General features: G+C 40.8%; 1 protein-coding gene across 6 annotated transcripts in view; it reads right to left on the reverse strand.

Moving 5' to 3' along the window:
• Positions 1-25,148, reverse strand: part of grid1 (glutamate ionotropic receptor delta type subunit 1) — a 1,053,635-nt gene that overhangs the window by 1,024,426 nt on the left and 4,061 nt on the right. For all 6 annotated transcript variants that reach the window (XM_062977386.1, XM_062977385.1, XM_062977387.1 and 3 more), the window contains exon 2: positions 21,171-21,326. In XM_062977386.1, coding sequence (XP_062833456.1) covers positions 21,171-21,326 — 156 coding nt within the window. The remainder of the gene's footprint in view (positions 1-21,170; positions 21,327-25,148) is intronic.

The following is a 25,148-nucleotide window of genomic DNA, read 5'->3' on the forward strand; positions in this document are numbered from 1 at the left end:
CTAGGCTTATACTTGAGTATATACAGTACTATGTTTTAGAAGTATTTTCTGAAGGGGAAGGAGTGAGGAGAAAAAGAAGCTAAAAGAGTGAATCTCTGAGCCCCCAAATCCAAAAGATTCAAGAGAGAGGACAAGCCAGAAGCCAAGTTAAAAACAAAACAAAACACTGAAGCCAGGATGCAACTGTGATGCAGAATAGGGGAGGAGGAACCGTGGTCAGCTGCCACGTGGTCCTGCAACGATCCGGAAAATGTGACAGATGGGCTCTTCCCATTACGGCCGTTCAGCCAAGTCAAACCAGTCGGATTGGCCGAAGTGAACCAATCACTCTGAATCCATGCACAAGCTTAGTAATTTTAGACACAATATTTTGAATGGTTTGGGTCATAAAACAAAGTTTATGTCTATTGAAGTATCAGAAAGCAGAGCTGTTATTATGTATCTCCATGTAGGCAATTTCAGATTTTGGAATTCTGAATAGGGAAGGTCAACTGGGAAAGAAAAGCTTCATAAGACGCTTTGTCATAAGACCGGCCTGTGATTAAAAAGCTTTTTTATATTGTTGCTCTTTTTAATATATTTTGGGTGCTGAATCTGAAAAAAAAAAATAACAATAAAAATGTCATACCACACACAGTTTTTCACAAATTTAATGTTTTATCAATTCGGTTGTTATTCAGTTTTGATTAAGTGCAGACACTGATATTCTAGTGCAATTTCTTTTAGTGCTTTTTGAATGGATTTTTGTGTTTCATATCAGTGAATTAAAATGTTCTGAAAGTTTATTAGAAGACTTTAACCCTTCTCTTACCGTTTATTCTTTACTTCCCAAGGAAACCTTAGACATACATTATAAAATAGGATATCAGTGGTGGGAAAAATGCATATGACAGAGCAAATCTGAGGTCATTTTTGAATTTAAAATGCACTGATCGTATAAAAGCAGCACACATTTTTACAAAGTTTTTATGAGCCTCAATTCTGCAGGCCCGTGTTATTAATGCAACATTAAATTTAAGTTGCGACATTACTTGAGTTGTATATGCAATAAGAAACATCTGTTTTTCATACCAGTGGGACTGCATAGCTTTATATGGTGCAATCTGCATTCTAGCAACACTTACAATATAACAATCAGTAATTTCTTTAAAAAATAGAATTGTGTTGCCATTTTAAAAACAGCCTGCAGCCTTAATCACTTTTTGCTTGAATATAATCCACATGAAATCTCACATACCACATTCCTCTCAAGTGGAAATATCTTCATTCATCTCATTTACTAGCTGGATCCTAACTATATTTATTTTATTTTATTTTATTTTATTTACAGTATTTATATTCTGCCCTTCTCACCCAGAAGGGCGGATCACATTATATACATATAGGGCAAAAATTCAATGCCCATAAACACATAGAACCGAGACAGAGACAAAATCATGTGATGTGGTCCCCGGGTCAAACCCACATGGATCCCACACCTGGTAAGACCTGGATCTTACCATAAGATCCAGATGTTGCCATAAGATCCAGATCTTACCAGATTTTTAATTAATTCGACTTTACCGGACTTGTCTGGATGGGCCCAGTGTCCATAAATAGTAAACACCATGTAATTAGGATTACTTTACTGGAAATGGAATTTCTTAATGCAAAGGGGACTGCAATACTCTATAACAAAAAGTAGAAACTCAAAACTTTGCTGTTTTTTTTAAAGGCAAACAAAACACCTGCTGACAAAGGCAATACTTATTAAGGTGAGAAAATATTTCATGATACAGAAAATCCCTTTTCCTCACTGCTTATATAAGTCCCAGTAACAACACTTGGTCATAATGTTAAATATAACTAAACATATGGAAATAAGTGCTGAATGTTAGAAGCTCCAGGAGAGTCTAAAATTAAATTTAAACTCCATGGACTCAAAAATGTGACCAAAATTACTTTGATAGTTTTGATACTTTAACATCCTTCACTTGATGAAGAAGCCATTAGAGCTGCAAATGTTTGCATTATGCATTTTGTGTATTTTGTTGTTCAGATTTGTTCTGCAGATTTTGTTAGAAGAGCAGGCAGGAGAAATCCTATTGAAAGGCAATGCAGCTAATATAGACTTTACAGAAAAGTAAAAAAAAGGTCAATTGTTCTTTTTTACCTTTAACTAGAGATCATTAGCATTCCCACTTCTTAGAATATAATTAATTTACTTTTGATGAAAAGTGGGAGGAAGGAAGAGATGGAAAGAAATCAAGAGATCACAAGGGAAAATTCCACAACTCAGTGAAAACCATGAATTGGCAGAGAAAACAGAGATGTGGAGGAAAAGGTCAGCTCACAAACTATCCAAAGACTGCAAATGCAAACCTATATTTCAAATGTAACAACCACCAAGAATCCAATATATTAATTAAATATAAATTATTACAAAGTTGCTGCTGTAAGGCAAACCTCTACCATGGGTTATTTGTTGTTGTTTTGTTTTTGCAGGATAGAGAAGTCAGCCATAGCAGAGCACCTGATGAACCAACCAGGGCACAGCATATTATTTGAGAACACAGAAATGCTGGACCACTCTCACAACTACCATGTCAGACTACACAGAGAAGCCACTGAAATCCACAAGCATGTGGACAATTTCAACAGAAAGGAGGAAACCATGAAAATGAACAAAACCTAGCTACCGGTATTTTAAAACTCTAAAATCAGAACAGTACATAAAGCAGGGGAATTCCAGACAGGAATCAATCAGGGCAGCAACCATCTAGGCTTTGAAACTGCAAGGTCATTAAATGCTAATCAAGATGGCAAATTGGAACATTCATACGTGCCTCAAGCAGACAAAAGTTCTTTCTCCCACCTTGGTCATTCCACAGATATATAAACCTCACTTAGTTTCCAACAGACCCCTCAATCTCTGAGGATGTGGGCGAAGCGTCAGGAGATAATGCTTCTAAAACATGGTATTACAGCATGTAAAAATCAGTTGGCGTGTGTGTGAACAGGAAAATTGCAAAGCACCAAGCTGAGCCTGGGAATTTTCACTACAGTTACAGTTTCTGCTGGAGCTCAGTTTGGGAAAGGAGCTTAGCAATGGAGGTTTTGCTCCAGCTGCTGGAGGAAGACATTTCGAATGGACATCTAAAGGACTATTTGAATCTCTCTTGAAAAGGACTTTGTGTGAGTCAGTGCAACTGCTCATATGAATGTACATGTGTTGCTCTGCATTTTGAAGAGTAAAGATCCTGTTATTTACTGTTCATCTGCATGGCATATCTTTTCTCTGGCCAGACAGTGTGCAGACTGGTCAAGCGTAAACTATGCATTATTTTCATTTTGTCATACAGCCCAGAAAACTTACAGCAACCACTTTGCAGGATTTGTTCAGAGGAAAAGAGAGAGTGCGTGATTTGCTCAAGGTCACCAAATAGGTTTTCATGTCTAAACAGGAATTTGCACCGTAGTCTCCAGAGTTAGTCTCCATGCTGATGAATACAGCACATAAAGGAAAATTATTGCAACACTAGGTGTGCCCGGCCACGCGTTGCTGTGGCGTTGTCTGGTGGTGTCTGTATTTTATAGGCAGTGTGGAAGAGGCCTAAGTGAGGCCTAACTTTGCCTGTCCCCTGGGCTGAGTGGGTTGCTAGGAGACCAAGTGGGCAGAGCTTAGCCTTCTAACTGGCAGCAATTGGATAAAAACAATTATTCCTCTCCCTCTAATTAGGACTTTATTTTTCTTTTCTTTTTGTTGTATCAACCTAGAGGCGTGGATGATGGGTTGTGCTGTCAATTTTCGAGGTTGTGGGGTGTTTAGTTTTGTTGTTTTGTCGGTCGCCAGGATTCCACCACTCTTTTATATATATAGAAGATAGATGGGTTCTGCCCTTTTTATAGACTTATTGGCTTGAAACTATGTAAAACAAGGGTAGATATTTACTTTTGATCTAATTTATATCTTTCCTTTCCTTGACTACACTAATACAAAAGTTAAAATGATGAAGGTGTATTGGAAAAATATAATATTTGTATTGGAAACTATATATTGAATGTAATCATATTAGAAATGGGAATAGGAAATATATATAATCACAAGCAAAATGTGTGCATATATTCTCCAAAATACCTTATGCCTAGTCTCCTCATAGTAGAGACCAAAGTTCATCCAAAGTGGCAGAGACATCTGTCAAGTATCAACAAGACTAGGTAAGCTCCATGCTAATGGACAAAAGACAAATCAAGGCTTTTGGGATGTCAAAATAAGCTTAAGGTAACCTGGCGCCATGAGAGGTGCTAATGACTCCCTAAAAGCTAAGATAGGGGAAATTCCTCAATTAATGGAACCCTAGAAAGCCTAGATAGGAATTCCTTAGATAAGGCCTAATGGAGGATCAGAGGTCTTGAAAGCAGCCTATGTTTTAGGAAAATGCAAAAGTAGCTTTTAGTAAAGTGCAAAGTAAGCCCTTTTTGACACTAATTGGTGATGGATAATGCTTATATGACGTAGGTAGATGAAGGCAAAATTGTATAAAAAGGCCTGTGTTTCTTTGTTCTGTACCCTTGCTTTCCTGATTACAGGAGAGGGTCCTTCCTATGCTTGTTCTCTGTGGCCATTGCTTCAAACCTTTGTCTGCCGTTTCAAAAAGAACAATTAAACAACCATTATATTAAACACAAAGCAAAACAGTTTGAAACACATGTAAAACATAATTTAAAAGCGAGGAGCCCAACACACTTAGTTAAAAGCTCCTTCTACTCCAATAAGATAAGAACTGAAGTCCTGCCTAGATAAAAAAAATATCTCTACCAACCGTAGGAAGATGGCAGAGAAGGAGGCAATTGAGCCTTCTGTAAGAGTCTGGGCAAGGTAGCAGATCATTAAAATTTTCTTTCAAAATACTTGCATATTCCAGCATACAGTAACCTAGACTTAGTGGTCTCCAGCTTGTCCCTAGCACATGAGATCAACCTCAAAATTGGCATTAATGTGGGCAATAGATGGACATTGAGTGTACATTTTTTCAAGCCATGGTCCCTGAAGATTGTTAATGGCACAAGGAGATTTTCATACAAAATACACATATGAACTTGTTGTTCATATGTGTCAAGCAAAGGAATTCTTAAGTAATATCATATTATTCATGGTTCCCAAATGTTTTCTCACCAATGCCAGGCATACTTCACTTCTGTGACAGAACTCATCTATGCACTTCAAACCGTTTTCAGACACTTTCCTAGATAAGCATGTTTTCTATCACTGAAAACCAGATGGCATTTCTTAGACTCTAGAATGTAGGTTACGCCACCCTGCAATAGTAAAGGCAGGAATTCTCATTGTTCTAATTATTCAGACTTGACTAATAAGAAATAGTTTGGGTGGTTGCAAGCATTTGCTAATTTTTGGATGGGAGTACTGATGTTACCCTCCGTTTATCTACTATTCCATTTAACTTTGTGTGTTAATTCACTCAGTCATCTCCGACTCTTCATGACCTCATGGACCGACTCTTCATGACCTCATTTAACTTTACCCAACTTCTATACATAAAATAAAAAATCAATACCCAGTTAGTATGTATCTCCAAGTACTTCTTACCAAAAGGTAACTGACTTTGAAAGACAAGGTACTAGCCATTCAGGAATTTCAAAGCTGCAAACACATTTGTGAACATACAATAATGTGCTGATTCTAAGCAAAAAAAAAAAAAAAAGGCATCACCTATAATACTCGAAAACATTTTGCAAAGCTAATGAATCATGGAGCCCCCAGTGGCGCAGCGGATTAAACTGCTGAGCTGCTAAACTTGCTGACCGAAAGGTTGGTGGTTCGAATCCGAGGAGCGGAGTGAGCTTACGCTATTAGCCCCAGCTTCTGCCAACTTAGCAGTTTAAAAACATGCAAATGTGAGTAGATCAATAGGTACTGCTTCTGCAGGAAGGTAACAGTGCTCCACATAGTCATGCTGGCCACATGACCTAGTTGTCTATGGACAATACTGGCTCTTAGGCTTAGAAATGGAGATGAGCACCAAGCCCCAGAGTCAGATATAACTAGAATTAATGTCAGGAAAAACCTTTACCTTTACGAAATGACATTGTCTGAAGTGTACATCTTGCATCAATGAGAGGGGATGAAAGAAACAGAGATGGTAATACTGTGTCAAGGAAAGAACTGGTTCTTACTTGCCATGGGGCAATATACAATGGCAGTTTCATAATGAAATATGTTTCTGGATGGTTCCAAGACTACTGTATATTATGTCCTGCTACTTATATATGCTGCTAAGATCCAGTGTGCCCATTAATTCCTTGCCACATGGAATTTCAGCCCTGGAGAAGATAAGACATCTGAAAGCAAGACTGTACCTCATTTCTCAAATGTGTGAGGCAGCTGGGTATTTCATTTCTACTTAATGTAGGTTCCACCTCTGCCTTAAAAAAAGAAGGAAAGACAGAATGCTAACATGCTGAGCTTTGCAGAAAAATATAATTGGAGTGCTCAAGTTCACAGCCACATTACTAGACTTTAAAATGAACTCATGGGCAATGTAAAAAGGAAGAGAAATGCAGAGACATGTATAGGTATGTTAATGCAAAAGTTATCTTTGTATCAAATGTACAATGATGCAGACTGTGTTCACAGGAGTGCATGGCAGGACTTTGTAATTACCCACATTCTCCCAATCACCATCAGATTTGATAAAAAATGCATTATGAGAAACAAAACAATGCTACATCCAATCTTCTGCATGTTATTTAATCTATATATATAAAAGAGTGATGGCATCACGGCGACCCACAAAACAACAAAACTACAGGCCCCCCAACCTCGAAATTTGACAACACAACCCATCATCCACGGCTCTAGGTTGATACAACAAAAAGAAAAGAAAAATAAAGTCCTAATTAGAGGGAGAGAACAGAACCACACACCCAGAGGCATACATGCACAAGCAGAGTGAAATGACAGTGTTACAGATGCCTTCACTATGGTAGTTGCTAAATTGTCTGAGTTCGGTCTTGGGAGGCACCAGGAGGTAACAACATTATGCACATTCATCCCACCGAGCACTAGCTTTTAATAGCAGCAGAATGTGTAGAAGCACAGTTAGTTTTCATGGAGTACAGAAAAGATCCTCTACTTCCCCTTGTTTCTGGCAGGTGCTTGGAAAGCACTAAAAGAACAGATTAAAACGACAAGTGATGTATGCAGCCATATGCTCTTTCCATGGTTTCAGAAAGTTCCCATAAAATTACTATATCCCAATGAGTCAGCATGAAATCAGTAGTCAAGAAGCACCCAAGGATGCCAGATAAAAGAATGATAAACTGAAGGTAGCTGCAATCCTATAAACCATTAGTTAGGGAGAAGCTCCACTGGACACAGCAGGACTTGCTTTTGAGCAAACATGCACAGAGTTGGCTACACAAAAAGAGATGGGGGAATACAAGCAATTAACTACAGCTTTGAATGGAAGGACTCAAATGTTCGCTTATTCCCTTGTTTCATTTATTATTTAATCTGTTCTACAGAGGATTAGCCAGCCCATCTTATATCCAAGTAAACAGTAAAACTGGCTAAAGTCTAGGGATGCGATTCTTCACTAAGACTCTTTTTGGAGGAAGTCATGAGTAATTTTAGTTATTTTTTTCCTGTTTTGAGAATTTTTTTTAAAAAAAACACACACATAATTTTCCAAAACTATTCATAACTGTGCAAAATTTGCATGTCATTCTTTTGTGTAAAGGACAACATTTTGTGCAGGAATAAGCTCTTTCTGCACATAAAGTAATAATAAATAATAATAATTTTATTTTTGTACCCCGCCCCATCTCCCCGAAGGGACTCGGGGCAGCCTACATGGGGCCAAGCCCAGTCAACAACAATAAAATAACACCATAAAACAGATTAAAAACAGTAAAAACAAGTCATAAGAAATCACATATCAGAACAAAAAATAAAATCTTAGATAAAATCAGGGAAAAACCTGGGCCAAAGTGCTAGTTATGTCGGAATCATCAGGAAGGGGTGGATTGTCCAAATTGTCGTCAATTTCTTCTGTGTAGCAATACTATTTTCTATTCCAAAATAGAACATGTTCTGTACAAAACAACCACTTGTGAATTTTGCCCAGAACACGTCTTGAATTGTGAAGGCTTCCATCAATTCAGGATTCATATTGTCAAGATTTCTCAATACTGTACTAAAAATAAAAACATGGGAGTTACTTTGCCAGATTATAAATATCTTTTGCTACCATTTTCAAATTATTATGATGAGTATTCCTGTTTCATTATAATCTTACACTAAAATCACTGCCTGCTACCATCTGATTGTTTTTGAACTGTGTGCAAAGGAAACTTCAGATCACTGTGAAGATTATTAAGGGATATTCAATAAAAAGATCTGTAGTGGTAGATTAACTTCTTTGAACACAACTTGGTCTCATTATGAAACTGTCCCATAATCTTATCACAGGAAAAGAATGAACATAAAACACATAAAGATAGGCTATGGGTCGGGTACGCCAACACTAGAGAATGAATGCCCCACTTTAACAGCCAAGGCTCAATGCTATGGAATCATGGGAACTGTAGTTTTTCAAGGTCTACAGCTTTCTCTGCCAAAGAGTGCTAGTGCCTCACCAAACCATGACTCCTATGATTCTATTGACCTAAAAGGTAAAGGTTTTCTCCTGATGTTAAGTCCAGTCGTGACCAACTCTGGGGGTTGGTGCTCATCTCCATTTCTAAGCCAAAGAGCCGGCGTTGTCCGTAGACATCTCCAAGGTCATGTGGCCAGCATGACTGCATGGAGTGCCGTTACCTTCCCGCCGGAGCAGTACCTATTAATCTACTCACATTGGCATGTTTTCAAACTGCTAGGTTGGCAGGAGTCTATTGACCTATGGCAGTATCAAACTGCATTCATTCTACAGCAGTGGTTCTCAATCTGGGGTCCCCAGACATTTTTGGTCTACAACTCCCAGAAATCCTAGCCAGTTTACCAGATGTTAGGATTTCACCTCCACCATCCTGATCCCTGGGGGAGGAGGGAGGGTATATAAAGATAAGTTGAAACTCTATGGAGAGGGAGATGGCGGATGGTGGTGCGGGTAGAGAACGGACGTATGTTAATTGCTGTAATATGTTTCATACTTATGTCTATGTTTGATGTTTTTTATAGTTTCAATTGTTTTAATCTACAGTTGTATGCTTTTTATTTAAATATGCGATATATTTTTGTATATATGTAAGGCATTGAATTTTGCCATTTATTATGTTGTAAACCGCTTTGAGTCCCCCCAGGGCTGAGAAAAGTGGTATAGAAATGCAGTTTTTATTATTATTATTATTATTATTATTATTATTATTATTATTATTTCTGGGAGTTGAAGGCCAAAAACATCTGGAGACCCCAGGTTGAGAACCACTGTTCTACAGTGTAAACACTAGTCTTGTGCTTTCAGGGTAAACCTTGCCCCGACTCATTAAATACAATAAACATTCATAAAAATATACATATAAATATACAATTGTGCTTGTACAGGCAAGGAGGCAATTTCGGCTGAACACAAAAGCAGGCTTTCGTATTGAGCAGATTTTGTGTCGAAGGGGGGCTTGTTTCGTGCTTCCGGATAAACAGAAGACACGAAAGAAACAGGAAAAACGATAGGGACAAATTTCACGCACATGTCTAGTAAACACTCTCAAAGATCAAACATGAATCAATTGACCTCATCCTAGCACAGTTGAGTACTATAGCATGTGCTTTACATTCAGAAAATTGCTGTTTCTACCCTCTGTATTTTCCAAATAAAGCTGCCCGAACTTCTGGAAAACTTTTGCCTTTCAATATCAGCAATACTAGATTAAATGGACTAATTGTCTGATTCAGTAAAAGGCAGTCTTTATTCAGAAGTCGGTCCTATTGTGCTTAGTAGGATTTTCTCCCAAGTAGCTTGTTCTATACCTAATTATTGTGTTATAATGTGCAAAATATGTTCTTTCTTTTTTTACACAACCACTTCTATGGAATGCTCAATTAGTTTCCAAACATCAATGGATACCTTTTTCTCTCTTCTTTTCAAATGCTCAAGTTTACCTGTCTTGATGTTGCCATGGCATCTTTCTGTTTGAGATAATTCCACCTTGTATGAATAAGAAAACATTGCAATTCTCGTTCTCTTTTCGCACATACATGCATTTCTTTGAGGAAAGAGTGGAGTGTCACTTTAATAAATATATCACACTATCAGCCTTTCTAGGCAAGTCTGCTTCCTTAGATCCATGGACAATAGAGATGATGAATTATATGTACTATCAAACTCAGCCTATGGGATGATACAAATTATTCCTCAAGGTAAGATTAGGAAATGAATGGACAGGCACATGGTGAAAGCAGAAACACATAAGTCAACTCATTTGAAGTCAGTGACATTTAGGCTTAAATCCTATATACAGTAGAGTCTCACTTATCCAACACTCGCTTATCCAACGTTCTGGATTATCCAACGCATTTTTGTAGTCAATGTTTTCAATACATCGTGATATTTTGGTGCTAAATTCGTAAATACAGTAATTACTTCATAGCATTACTGTGTATTGAACTACTTCTTCTGTCAAATTTGTTGTATAACATAATGTTTTGGTGCTTAATTTGTAAAATCATAACCTAATTTGATATTTAATATGCTTCTCCTTAATCGCTCCTTGTTATCCAACGTATTCGCTTATCCAATGTTCTGCCGGCCCGTTTATGTTGGATAAGTGATACTCTACTGTACTCAGAAGCTCACTTTAATAGATAATAGAGATGTGCAATTTGCCCAAAAGGCATGCTGTTTTGGGGTCCATTGTTGGTCAGTTCCTCATTCTGTTTAGCGGGAAATTACTTGAATGGGGAAGGGTTTTGTTGTTTTAATTAGGCAAACATTCTGACCATTGGCTACAATGAGAAACTTGAAAGTCTCAATCCTCAGCTATGTTAAGGCCTTTCTGCATGAAACCTATCTCCGTTTTAGACCCCAATTTACAACTGCAGCCTGCCAAGTTTCAAAACAATTCACCAATCTAATTTTTTAGAATTATTTTAAGTTTTAACCATAACATTTTTTAATAAGACAAACCGCAACAGAGAGTTTTGGGAATTGTAGTCAGCAGTTTTGTCCATTCTCAGCCAATCAGAGCATGGACTCCACCAGGCTTTTTACTGGCTGAGACACACACAGAGAGAAAAACTTCAACTCCCATCATGCTCTGAGAGGAACTTTGCAATGCCCGCCCTATGCAAGTGCTGCTGGGAAAGCAAGTTCCCAGGGCCCTGTCTGGAGGAGGGAACTTTCCAAGAAGTAATGGAGGACGCTGCTTTTGCTTTCCTCTTCACAACTGATAAAATCTGACTCCCTTAATCCATTTTGCCGGACTTTTCGTCTCCCTCCTCCCCATTCTGTTTTCGGATTTTATATAAAATGGCACACCGAAAACTACAAATAACTGTGATGTCTCAGGAACCTTTGGCCCATGACCCCGCAGCCATCATAGATCAAACTGAAGAGGATTTGGGCTTTTTCCCATCTTAGCAAGATTCTGTTCCATTCCAGATGTCCCCCGTTGACATTTTCATGCCAGAGCCAATTAGGGATGCCCTTGAAACAGAGCCTGGTTCCCCGGAATTTTTGGTGTTTGATATGAAGGCTTTTGTCAAAACACATCGCTCCCATAAGCAGTTTCTAAGACAAAGCGCGAGATTAGCGGAGAGAGATGATTGTGATTAAACCGTTTCCCTTGGGAAGTTTCGGGGAGGCAGGCATCTGATACGATGTTGAAACAGCTTCGTTCTCTGGGAAGATTTGGGGAGTTAAACACCTGTTGGGGGAACCTCTTGAACTTCCATAAAAGTTCTGCACTGAGCTTTCCCTGTCGCGGTGTCAACGTGACTATTCAAAGAAGAACATTGTCTCTTGTTCCTGAGCTTCCAAGCGGCCCTCCGGTGCGCTTACTCACGAGTAGACCGGGAGTTGCGTTCCACTCCTGGTCTAGTTTGGACTGCATTTCAGATCCACCATGAATTACCTTGCCTAGCCTTGAATCCTTGTTCTGGACTTTACATCAAGGATCTCCCTGTGAAACCTTGCTCTTTCCCCACTCAAACTTCCAAAGAGTTTGAGTGTGTTTCGGTTATTTGGATTGTAGACTTTGGACTCTAATACTGGACACATAACTTCATCATATTGGACTAATTTTGATCTTCTTTAAAAGGTCAACTGCTGGACTATATACTCTGCTTATTTTAGTTTAGAACTTTATTTGCTTTAATAAAGATATTAGATTGTTTATTGGCCTCCGTGTTGGTTTCCAGTGTTCGCGCTGCTTAGGGGTGTTACAATAACTTTTGTCCAAATTGATTCAGGCCCAAGCCTAGTTAACACCTGCAACAATGAACTGTATTGTCCTATGTAGAAATGCATTGGGAATCAAAAGAAAAATGCACGCCTCAGAGCCTTATTGCCTTGCAGCTGTCGCCTCGTACTTTTTCAATAAGTCAGTTGATCTGATTCATCTCTCTTTCCTTTTTGACAGTTCGTTCAAAAAGTTACACTGAGAGGGGCAGGATACGAAGCATAAAAAGAACCACAAGTACTAAGAGAATAAATGGTAAGAATGAAAGAGCAGAATATGGCCCAAATAGATAGTACAGGGTAATAGTATGACTTTTGGCAGACCCATGCATCATTCTGTCAGCATGCTGTTTCAACAGCAGAAAAGGAAAAAATGAAAGAAGGGGAAAAGACATTTGTGTATGTGCTACTCTGTAGCATAAACCAGAAGCAACCATGTCCAGAACATATTAATAGCTTTCTTTTCCTGGAGTAAGAATTATTACTGCACAAATACACTGTTGAAATAATACATGAACTAAATGACCGTTGTCCTCTTTACTGTTTCTGTGAGAGGTTACTTACAGTCCCTATTCCGCCCTCCTGAAGAGAGGAAGCAGACAATGTCACAAAAACTTATTAACGTATCTGAACATTTATCCAACACCCCATCTGCCCTACGGCTTACAAGCTTTTGCTCAGAGAGATATTCTAATTTTAGAGGCCTATTGCCCATGAGTGGACAGTTTGAAACAACACTTATTAGGGCCTCACAGAACATTTTGCAATGCCTAATGAGCTGTAGGAAAACAGATTAAAACGTGGCTTGATTCTTATCTTGGGCTTTCCAGTTTATGCCTCATACATTAGCTTGGTAATCGCTTCTTCCTCAGATATTGAAGTAAAATGCCATAATTAAAAGTTATATAATAATTGAAAAAGAAAGGAAAGAAATACAAGCCTCTGTATGCTGACCATATCAGTGCTCTGTGACTTTTTCTTCAGATTCCATGGATATCAAAATAGGAAACGAGGTGTAATGATTGCAAGAAAGCATACTTCTCCAAATACTGTTTCAAATAACCAAGTAATGATATCAGCCATCTCCAATATAGGCCACTGAGCCTTTTTAGCTCCATGATGATCTTATTGTGTGTCAGATATTTGTCAATAATTATCCTTGGTATTCTCAGTTAGCATTCTCAAGTATAGTAGAGTCTCACTTATCCAACATAAACGGGCCGGCAGAATGTTGGATAAGCGGATATGTTGCATAATAAGGAGGGATTAAGAAAAAGCCTATTAAACACCAAAATAGGTTATGATTTTACAAATTAAGCACCAAAACATCATGGTATACAACAAATTTGACAGAAAAAGTAGTTCATTACACATTAATGCTATGTAGTAATTACTGTATTTACAAATTTAGTACCAAAATATCACAATGCATTGAAAACATTGACTACAAAAATGCATTGGATAATCCAGAACATTGGATAAGCGGGTGTTGGATAGGTGAGACTCTACTGTACAAGAGACTGAAAGGGGAAGAAGTAAAACCAAAATAAACCATCAAGCTTCATACAGTGTTGTACTTGAGGGGCTGTGGTGACGCAATGGGTTAAACTCTTGTGCTGCTGAACTGCTTACCTGAAGGCTGGCAGTTCGAATCCATGGGACAGGGGTGAGCTCTTGCTGTTAGCCCTAGCTCCTGCCAACCTACCAGTTTGAAAACATGCAAATGTGAGTAGATAGGTACCCCTTTGGCGGGAAAGGCATAAAGGCGCTCCAAGCAGTCATGCCGGTCATATGACCAGGAGGTGACAACGCAGTCTCCTTGACTTGGAAATGGAGAAAAGTGCCTCCTCCCAGAGCCAGAGATGAGCACCACTTCCAGAAACCAGAAATGAAAGGAGAAGCCTTTGCCTTTGCCTGTTTATGTGTGTCTCATTGTATTGTAACAAGGCATTGAATGTTTTCCTGTAGCTGTTCATACTGCAATCTGCGCTGAGTCCCCACGGGGAGACAGGCAGAATATAAATAATTTATTATTATTATTATTATTATTATTATTATTATTATTATTATTATTACTTTTGCAAAATTAGTAATGTAATTTTTCCTATGAATACTCAGAGATTATTTGTTTTTAAGAGTAGGTCCCATTGTGCACAGTATCTATATATATAAAAGGGTAATGAAATTTTGGCCTAGGACAAAACAACAAAACTACACATCCTAGAAACACTAAACTTGGCAGCACAACCCCTCATCCGTGCCTCTACGTTCATACAACAAAAAGAAAATAAAAATAAAGTCCTAATTAGAGGGAGAGGAATAGTTGCATTTATCCAATTGCTGCCAGTTAGAAGGCTAAGCTCTGCCCACTTGGTCTCCTAGCAACCCACTCAGCCCAGGCCACAGGCAGAGTTAGGCCTCACTTAGGCCTCTTCCACACTGCCTATAAAATATAAATTATCTGATTTTAACTTGATTATATGGCAGTGCAGACTCAAGGCCCTTCCACACAGCTATATAACCCATTTATAATCTTATATTATCTGCTTTGCACTGGATTATCTTGAGTCCACACTGCCATATAATCCACTTCAGTGTGCATTTTATACAGCTGTGTAGAAGGGGCCTCATATAAACCAGTTCTAAGCAGATAATATAAGATACTTTATTTCCCATTCAACCATACTTTGCCACAGCAACGCGTGGCCGGGCACAGCTAGTGATTTATATAAGCCTTTCTCAGAAACTCTAGCCCTCCCTTCACTCCAGAAGCGATTCAAGTTGCTCCTGACACACACAAAAAACAAAGCAAAAACAAAAAAAACTGTGGAGAATAGTTGTAACCCTAAAAGCAGAATTCATTTCCTATGTCCAAGCATCGTACGGCAAATGTAGCCTTCCTCCATCAAGTCAGAATACCAAAAAACATAACCATGAGTGAAAAGGCATTTAAACATAAGAGACTCAATAAGGAAAAAAAACAACAGAATACTTCATTTTCATAAAAACAAACTTTTCATGCAATTGTGCTCATCCAGCAAGTATCCAAACATTCATGAGGTTTCATACCGGGGGAAAAAGAGAACTATTTTCTCAAATCATGGTAAGAAACTGGCTTCTTGATGAATCATTGCTAGAAGGAAATAATAATAATATTGCCAGGACATATAAATAGCTTTCTTTTTCTGGAGTAATTACTGCACAGATACACTGCTGCTGAAATAATGCATGAACTAATCAATCTTGACTGCTTCATCAGACTCCCCCATAACATTACTAAGAAGTCTTCTGTTTGTAGAAGCAAGCCGATTAATTTAGACTGTTTTCTTTATATATATATATATATATATATATATATATATATATATATATATATATATATAAAATTTAAAAATCATTAATCTGCATAGCAACTTGTCAAACCCAGTAAACTTGAGGACAATTTGCAGCAATTCATTAATCTTGCCTATTGAATCTATTTTTAAATCTCATGGAATTATGAAGTATATTTCAACTAACAAATAACAACTACAATTACGACTACTAATCCGCGGAACGGGATGAGCTCCTGCTGTTAGCCCTAGGTCCTGCCAACCTAGCAGTTTGAAAATATACAAATGTGAGTAGATAAATAGGTACCAGTTCGGCGGCAAAGGCAAAAAGACATTCCAAGCAGCTATGCCACCCACACAACCAGGGGGTGCCTATGGACAACGCAGGCTCCTTGGGTTGGCAATGGAGAAGAGCACCTCCCCCAGAGCCAGAGATGAGCACCGCCACCAAAGCCGGAAATGAAAGGAGAAGCCTTTGCCTTTGGCTGTGCGTTTGTGTCTCATTGTAGGTAAAGGTAAAGGTTTCCCCTGACGTTAAGTCCAGTCATGTCTGACTCTGGGGGGTTGGTGTTCACCTCCATTTCTAAGCCGAAGAGCCGGCATTGTCCGTAGACACCTCCAATGTCATGTGGCCAGCATGACTGCATGGAGCGCCGTTACCTTCTCGCCGGAGCAGTACCTATTGATCTACTCACATTTGCATGTTTTCGAACTGCTAGGTTGACAGAAACTGGAGCTAATAGCTGGCACTCACTCCGCCCCCAAGGATTTGAACCTGGGACCTTTCGGTCTGCAAGTTCAGCAGCTCAGTGCTTTAACACACTTTGCCACCGGGGCTCCTGTGTCTCATTTTATGCCATTGTAAAAATGCATTGAATGTTTGACTGTGACTGTTTATATGCTGTAATCCACTCTGTAATTCCATACTCTGTAATTCCATACCTCACAACCTCTGAGGATGCCTGCCATAGATGTGGGCGAAACGTCAGGAGAGAATACTTCTGGAACATGGCCACACAGCCTGAAAGACATACAACAACCCTGCAATCCACTCTGAGTCCCCTCGGGTAGAATTGTGGCATATAAATAAAGAGTTGTTGTTATTATTATTATTATTACAACTACTCTTTTGTAAACTATGATGTACCTGCCCTCATCACTCAAGGTTGCCAAAGGGCCAAAGCCAAATGCTCTGCCTGCTCTAATGCCTTTAGGAGAGTTTGCTCTGCGAGAATTGGCAGGTGAAGCTTTTCATACCACGGAGAGAAATATTATCCTTTTACTAATATCTCTGGATCATGCTGTGGCGAAAGGAAGAAGAGCTGGCAGAGGAGGTGACAAACCTACTGTGATCGCATAAGCTTACTTTGTTCTCTTTTCAGCAACACCACATTGGAGAGTTTCGGGTAATTGTGCATTTCCCATGATGTTTTATTTGCAGCTTCTTCAGAAATATACCTTTGTTAAGTTACACATTTCCCAGCAATCTGCCTTTTAATCCTACAGGTCAGGTTCAAAAGAAATCGAAATGCAATGTGTGTATAGGTGTGCATGGCAGAAAGACAGAAGAGAGAGATCTGCCTTGCTAAAGTATGCTTCATTCCTTTCATCAAAAACAGAGTCATCTGAAAACACGACATCAGAGAGGCATTTCCGAAGTGCAATTCATAGTAACACAATGCATCTTATTTATTCCAGTGACCGTAAAAAGCACACCCAGAATGGAGAGAACACTGACTCCTGGCTGAAGCAGCTCCTCTTTGTATTATCCAATTAATATTTCCCTTTGGGTCTCCTTTCCCCTTGCCAACAGTGAGATGGATTGACAGGTGCCACAATGCAGGACAGCGATCAGAGGAAATTCGCAGTTGGCTGTTCTCAACATACACACATTTTAAAAGGGTATCTTCAACAGCAATTCGGTCTCTCTGATCAACATGTCTTGCTCATAACAAACACACCGACCAACTCTGCATAGGCAAAGCTTAAGCAGAAGAAAAAGGTGGAGAGATGTTGCAAAGGGACTAACAGAGCAATGAAGTAACATCTCCTCACTCTATCTTGGAAAAACATTCAAACAAGGACCGATAAGGATTATTGCTCAACAAAAACAGCAGAAAAGACCCCACAAGTGGAAGGTTATTAAACTGCAAATAGGCTTTCATAGGCAAGAGACGTCATCACTGTATATCGCATCATTTTCCCCAGGAGCAATTGCTTTACAATATTCAGAACTGCCTTCCCTTTCTCGCCACTTCCCACAGCTTTAAACATTTCTGACAAGCACAATAAATCTACCAATCTGCACAAACTCTTATACCAATCCACACTTTAGTCAGCGAAAGTGTTGCTCGGCCAGCTCGGATTAGTCAGTAACCCTCAATTTGGGCAAAGTTGCAGCCTTATGGACAACTCAAGAATTCAGACTTCCTTAGAAGTCTCCTGGGGCCCTGAGCAAAAAATAAAAACCCACAATATACCCTAGAAAATTCACAACAACCCAAACCCCACCTGTTGTCCATTTTGGTTAGACACTTTTGCATTGATCACAACGCCAAAGTGGGTGAGAGTGGCATTCTGCTATGACCTTTTCATCCCTGATCTATTCTCCTCCACTTAGTCCATTCATTCATTGATTATATTTTCATTCCATCTTTAAACGGCAAGCTTAACCAGGCTTAGAAATGACTAGGATATGAATTCAGAGTGAATGTGGCAGGGCTCCGGCTAGAGTTGGGCCTTTTAAACAGATTAGTACATACAGACAAAAAATAAAAATAAAAATAAACACAGGTTGAGTAGCCCTTCTCAGAAACGGTTGGAAGAAGATGTGTTTGGGATTTTTTTTAATAATTATCACTATTTTGGAATACCTTAGGTACATAGTGAAATGTCTTGGAGACGGGACCCAAGTCTAAACATAAGGGTCACTTTTGTTTTCTATGAACCGTATACATCTCGGCTGAAGGTGATTTCATACTCAATATTTTTAATCATCCTGTCCATGAAACCAAATATGTGTGCGTGAACCGTCCGAAAGCAAAGGTGTCACTATCTTAGGCCCCTTTCATACATTACTAAATAAATTCCACATTATCTGCTTTGAAATGGATTATATGAGTCTACACTGGCATATAATCCCATTCAAAGCAGATAATCTGGATTTTATTTGCCAATGTAGAAGGGGCCTCTGTCAACCACGTGGACCATTTTGGAATTTGGAATTCCAAAGAAGAGATGTTCAACCTGTATAATTTGATACACATCCTCTAAGCCAGTGTTTCTCAAACTGTGCTCATCCAGGTGTTTTGGACTTCAGCTCCCAAAAATCCCAGCCAGTTGGCCAGCTGTTAGGAATTTATTTTATTTATTTATTTCAAACATTTATATCCCGCCCTTCTCACCCGAAGGGACTCAGGACGGCGTACACAATTGGCAACAATTTGATGCCTACACATAATTAAAACATAACAATAAAAATCTAATTAAAACAATTAAAACAATATAAAAATATAAAACATATGGCAGGCAGGGGGTTGGACTAGATGGCCCATGTGGGTTTGGACTTGAAAAGGGGGAGGGAGGGAGGGAGGGAGGGAGGGAGGGAAGGAGGGAGGGAGGAAAAAAGGAAGGAAGGAAGGAAGGAAGGAAGGGAGGGGAAGAAGGGAGGGAGGGAGGGAAGAAAGGAAGAAGGAAGGAAGAAGAAAGGAAAGGAAAGGAAATGGGGCAAAACTGAAGGAATGGAAGGAGGAAGAAAGGAAAGAAAGGAAAGAAAAGGAAAAGAAAGGAAAGGAAAGAGGGAGAAACTGAAGGAATGGAAGGAGGGAGAAAGGAAAGGAAAGGAAAGGAAAGGAAAGGAAAGGAAAGGAAAGGAAAGGAAAGAGGGGGAAACTGAAGGAATGGAAGGAGGGAGAAAAGAAAGGAAAGGGGGAGAAACTGAAGGAATGGAAGGAGGGAAAAACTGAAGGAATGGAAGGAGGGAGAAAGGAAAGGAAAGAGGGAGAAACTGAAGGAACTGAAGGAGGGAGAAAGGAAAGGAAAGAGGGAGAAAGTAAAGGGATGGAATGGAAGGAGAAAGGATTGGAAATGATAGGAAAGGAAAGGATAGGAAGGAGAGGGGAGAAAGGAAAGGAATGGAGTGAAAGGAGGGAGAAAGGAAAGAAAAGGAAGAAGGAAGGAAAGGAAAGGGGGAGAAAGTGAAGGAATTGAAGGAGGGAAAAACTGAAGGAACTGAAGGAGGGAGAAAGGAAAGAAAAGAGGGAGAAAGTAAAGGGATGGAATGGAAGGAGAAAGGAATTGAAACGATAGGAAAGGAAAGGATGGAAAGGGGAGTGGAGAAAGGAAAAGAAGAAGGAAGGAAAGGAATGGAATGGAATGAAAGGAGGGAGAAAGGAAAGGAAAGAAAGAAGGAAGGAAAGGAAAGGAAAGGAAAGGGGGAGAAAGTGAAGGAATGGAAGGAGGGGAAAACTGAAGGAACCGAAGGAGGGAGAAAGGAAAGGAAAGAGGGAGAAAGTAAAGGGATGGAATGGAAGGAGAAAGGAATGGAAATGGTAAGAAGGAGAGGGAAGAAAGGAAAGGAAGAAGGAAGGAAAGGAATGAAATGGAATGAGGGAGAAAGGAAAGGAAGGAAAGGAATGAAAGAAAAGAAAGGAAAGGAAATACAGTAGAGTCTCACTTATCCAACACTCGCTTATCCAACGTTCTGGATTATCCAACGCATTTTTGTAGTCAATGTTTTCAATACATCGTGATATTTTGGTGCTAAATTCGTAAATATAGTAATTACTACATAACATTACTGCGTATTGAACGACTTTTTCTGTCCAATTTGTTGTAAAACATGATGTTTTGGTGCTTAATTTGTAAAATCATAACCTAATTTGATGTTTAATAGGCTTTTCCTTAATCCCTCCTTATTATCCAACATATTCGCTTATCCAACATTCTGCCAGCCCGTTTATGTTGGATAAGTGAGACTCTACTGTAAGGAGAAAATAAAGGAATGGAATGGAAGGGGAAAAGAAAGGAAAGGAGGAAGAAAGGATAGGATAGGATAGGAAAGAAGGAGAAAGTAAAGGAACTGAATGAAATGATAAAGGAAGGGAGGGGAAGGAGGGGGAGAAAAGGAAGGAAGGAGGAAGGAAAGGAATTAAATAGAAGTGGAAAGGAAAGGAAAGGAAAGGAGCAGAGCTCCTGGCGCTCCTAACCAACCAACCAGCCCTCCAAGCGGGCTCCACTCTCTCTTTCTTTTTCTCTCTCTTTCTCCTGCGGCTTTTTTCGCCTCTGCGCTTCTCTTTCCTTGTGAAACAGCGCCAACCTTTGGCCAAAAGGCAACTTTCCGCTCCTGCCAAGCCGCGATCACGCCGCGAGAAACGATCCTCCCTCCGAGAGGCCCGAAGACGGGGAAAGGGATCTGGCTGCGTCTTAAAGGAGCGTCGCCTCTTACCTTCCTGCACGGCGTGGAAGGGGTTGTTGGCCTCTATGAGCTTGATGGTGTAGGTGATCTTCTCGCTCTGCAGGATGTCATCGTTGAGGCTCAGGTCCGCCACCGCCTGCTTGAAGATCTCGTCGTCCTTGGCCGCGTTGCCTTCGAAGATGGCACCTGGGCGCAACCGGGGTGGAGGGAGAAGAAGCTGAGCTTTAACAATGTGTCCAATGGAACACTCATCTCACTAAGGCCCCTTCCACACAGCTGTACAAAACACCATATTGAACTGGATTAGATGGCAGTGTGGCCTCACATAATCCAGTTGTGGTTTTTCTGCCTTGATATTCTGGGTTATATAGCTGCGTGGAAGGGCCCTAAGGCTGGATCTACACTGCCATATAACATCCAGATTATCTGCTTGGAACCGGATTAGAAGGCAGTGTAGACTCATATAATCCAGTTCAAAGCAGATCATCTAGATTTTATATGACTATGTAGATGGGGAAGGAACTCCGGTGGCGAAGTGCGTTAAAGCACTGAGCTGGAGAGCGAAAGGTCCCAGGTTCAAACCCCGGGAGCGGAGTGAGCGGCCCGCTGTTAGCCCCAGCTCCTGCCAACCTAGCAGTTCGAAAACATGCCAATGTGAGTAGATCAATAGGTACCGCTCTGGCGGGAAGGTAAGGGCGCTCCATGCAGTCATGCTGGCCACGTGACCTTGGAGGTGTCTACGGACAACACCGGCTCTTCGGCTTAGAAATGGAGATGGGCACCAACCCCCAGAGTCGGTCACGACTGGACTTACTATCTTCCCTAAACCCCAGCATTCTGCAGGAGGCAGCAACCGGATTTCAAGTGGGCCGCTTCTACACTGCCATATAATCCAGATTAACAAAGCAGATAATCCACACTATCTGCTTTGAACTGGATTATGTGAGTCTACACTGCCATATAATCCAGTTCAAAGCAGACAATCTGGATTTTATATCGCAGTGTAGATCCAGCCTTAGGCCCCATCTACACAGCCATATAAAATCCAGATTATCTGATTATATTAGTCTACACTACCATCTAATCCAGTTCAAAGAAGATGATCTGGATTTAAATGTCAGTGTAGATGGGGGCTGCGTCTACACTGCCATATATTCTAATTCACATAAATAATCCGGATTTTCTATGGCAGTGTAGAAGGGGGCTGAATCTACACCGCCATCTAATCCAGTTCAAAGCAGATAATCAGGATTTTCTATGGCAGTGTAGATCCAGCTTTAGGCCCCATCTACACAGCCATATAAATCCAGATTATCTGCTTTGAACTGGATTATATTAGTCTACCATCTAATCCAGTTGAAAGCAGACAATCTGGATTTTAAATGGCAGTGTAGAAGGGGGCTGGGTCTACACTGCCATATAATCCAGTTCAAAGTAGATAATCTGGAATTTATATGGCAGTGTAGATCCAGCCTTAGGCTCCATCTACACAGCTATATAAAATCCAGATTATCAGCCTTGAACCGGATTATATAAATCTACACTAACATGTAATCCAGTTCGCAACTGATAATCTGGATTTTATATGGCAGTGTAGATCCATCCTTAGCCCCCATCTACATAAATGTAAAGGTTTCCCCTGACGTTAAGTCCAGTCATGTCTGACTCTGGGAGTTGGTGCTCATCTCCATTTCTAAGCCGAAGAGCCGGCGTTGTCCGTAGACACCTCCAAGGTCATGTGGCCGGCATGACTGCATGGAGCGCCGTTAGGGTATGTAGACGGGGTTTAAAAGACAAAGTCCAGCATTCTGCAGGAGGCAGGAGATGGAGGTAAAGTGGATGGATGCTAATGTGTAATCTGGAAAGGGTGGGTGGCGTTGAAAGTAGGGGCCCCACCTACACGGAAGACATAACGCAGTTTGACACCACTTGGAGCTGCCACGGTATCCGGAAGGGTTTTAGTCTTACAAGAGGGTCATCTTTCCGTGTCAAAGATGTCTGGGGCCTCGGCAAACTCTTCCATCCCAGCCATGGCTGTGAATGAGGGTAATGGGTATTCTAAGCGCATCCACTTGTCTTCCCTGGACCTACGAACGCCTCTCTTTTGCCAGGGCCTTCCTTGTTGATGCATCTGGCAGGGAAACATCTGGCGATCGGCCTTACATAATGCCCCCCCCTTCCTGGTTTTGTGGGGCGGGGGCGGAGAGAGACAGAGAAAGAAAAAGGTGCACAGCGGGTTCGCCTCTCTCTGTATTCAGTGGGAATCCGACTCGTACATAGACGGTGACGATTTGCAGCCGTGCCTCGCAATCCCCACCCACCAAGATGGGAGATCGGAGGCAGGCCCTCCAGGGAAGGGTGGGGGTTGGATCCAGAAAGACTTATTATTAGATAAGAAAAGAGCCTATCTTAACGGGGGCGACTGGGGATTTGGCATCTTCCCCATCACAGAGTCCGGGACTTCCCGCAAGAGTCTGTAGGGAAAGTTTTCGCCTTCGCTCTCATTTTGGTGGGATCTCGCTCTTTGGATCCTTCTCCAAAGGATCCGCAATGCCGCTGGGCCTCTTCCCTTCCAACCTCCTCCAGGGAGGAATTAGAAGCTTCTTGGACTTGGGAATGTCTGTCTGTATCTATCTATCTTCCTTTTGCCGTATAGATAGGGCAAAAGAGACCAAAGGAAGATAGATTAGACATACAGACAGACAGAATGGTCAATGGAACAGAAGCTTCTTGGACTTTGGAATATATAAGTAAAGGTAAAGGTTTCCCCTGACGTTAAGTCCAGTCATGTCTGACTCTTGGGGTTGGTGCTCATCTCCATTGCTAAGCCGAAGAGCCGGCGTTGTCCCTAGACACCTCCAAGGTCATGTGGCCAGCATGACTGCATGGAGCTCCGTTACCTTCCCGCCGGAGCAGTACCTATTGATCTACTCATATTGGCATGTTTTCGAACTGCTATATTCCGAGCTGTATGGAAGCATTCCAGAAGCATTCTCTCCCGAAGTTTCGCCCACATCTATGGCAGGCATCCTCAGAAGTTGTGAGGTCTGTTGGAAACTAGGCAAGTGAGGTTTTATATATCTATGCGGAATAATGTCCAGGGTGGGAAAAAGAACTCTTGACTGCTTGAGGCAGGTGTGAATGTTGCAATTGGCCACCCTGATTAACACTGGATGGTCTTGCAGCTTCAGAGGCTGGATGGCCATCTGTCGGGGTGCTTTGAACGCGATTTCCTGCTACTTGGCAGGGGGTTGGACTGGATGGCCCATGAGGTCTCTTCCAACTCTACTATTCTATGATTCTATGATTCAAAGCCTGGCTGCTTCCTTCCTGGGGGAATCCTTTGTTGGGATGTGTTAGCTGGCCCTGACTGTTTCCTGTCTGGAACGTCCCCGTCTGGAAGCCATTGAAATCCACAAGCATATGGACAATTTCAACAGAAAGGAGGAAACCATGAAAACGAATAAAATCTGGCTATCAGTATTAAAAAAAAAACTCTAAAATCAGGGCAACAAATAAAGACAGGGGGGAAAAAAGGGGAATTCCGGGCATGAAACAATCAGGGTCAGCTAACACTTCCCAACAAAGGATTCCCCCAGGCAGGAAGCAGGCAGGTTTTGAAGCTGATAGGATATTCAATGCTAATCAAGGTGACCAATTGCAACATTCACACTCGCCTCAGGCAGACGAGAGTTCTTTCTCCCACCTTGGACATTATTCCACAGATATATAAACCCCACTTGCCTAGTTTCCAACAGACCTCACAACCTCTGAGGATTCCTGCCATAGATGCAGGCGAAACGTCAGAAGGGAATGCTTCTGGAACATGGCCATATAGGCCGGAAAACTCACAGCAACCCAGTGATTCCGGCCATGAAAGCCATATGTGTGTGTGTATAATGGAAGATGATAGATAGATAGGTCAATGAAACAGAAGCTCTGTCTTGAAGGCTTTCATGGCCGGAATCACTGGGTTGCTGTGAGTTATCCGGGCTGTATATATTCCAA

Source organism: Anolis carolinensis, chromosome 3 (assembly GCF_035594765.1).
Source record: "Anolis carolinensis isolate JA03-04 chromosome 3, rAnoCar3.1.pri, whole genome shotgun sequence".
Lineage (NCBI taxonomy): Eukaryota > Metazoa > Chordata > Lepidosauria > Squamata > Dactyloidae > Anolis > Anolis carolinensis.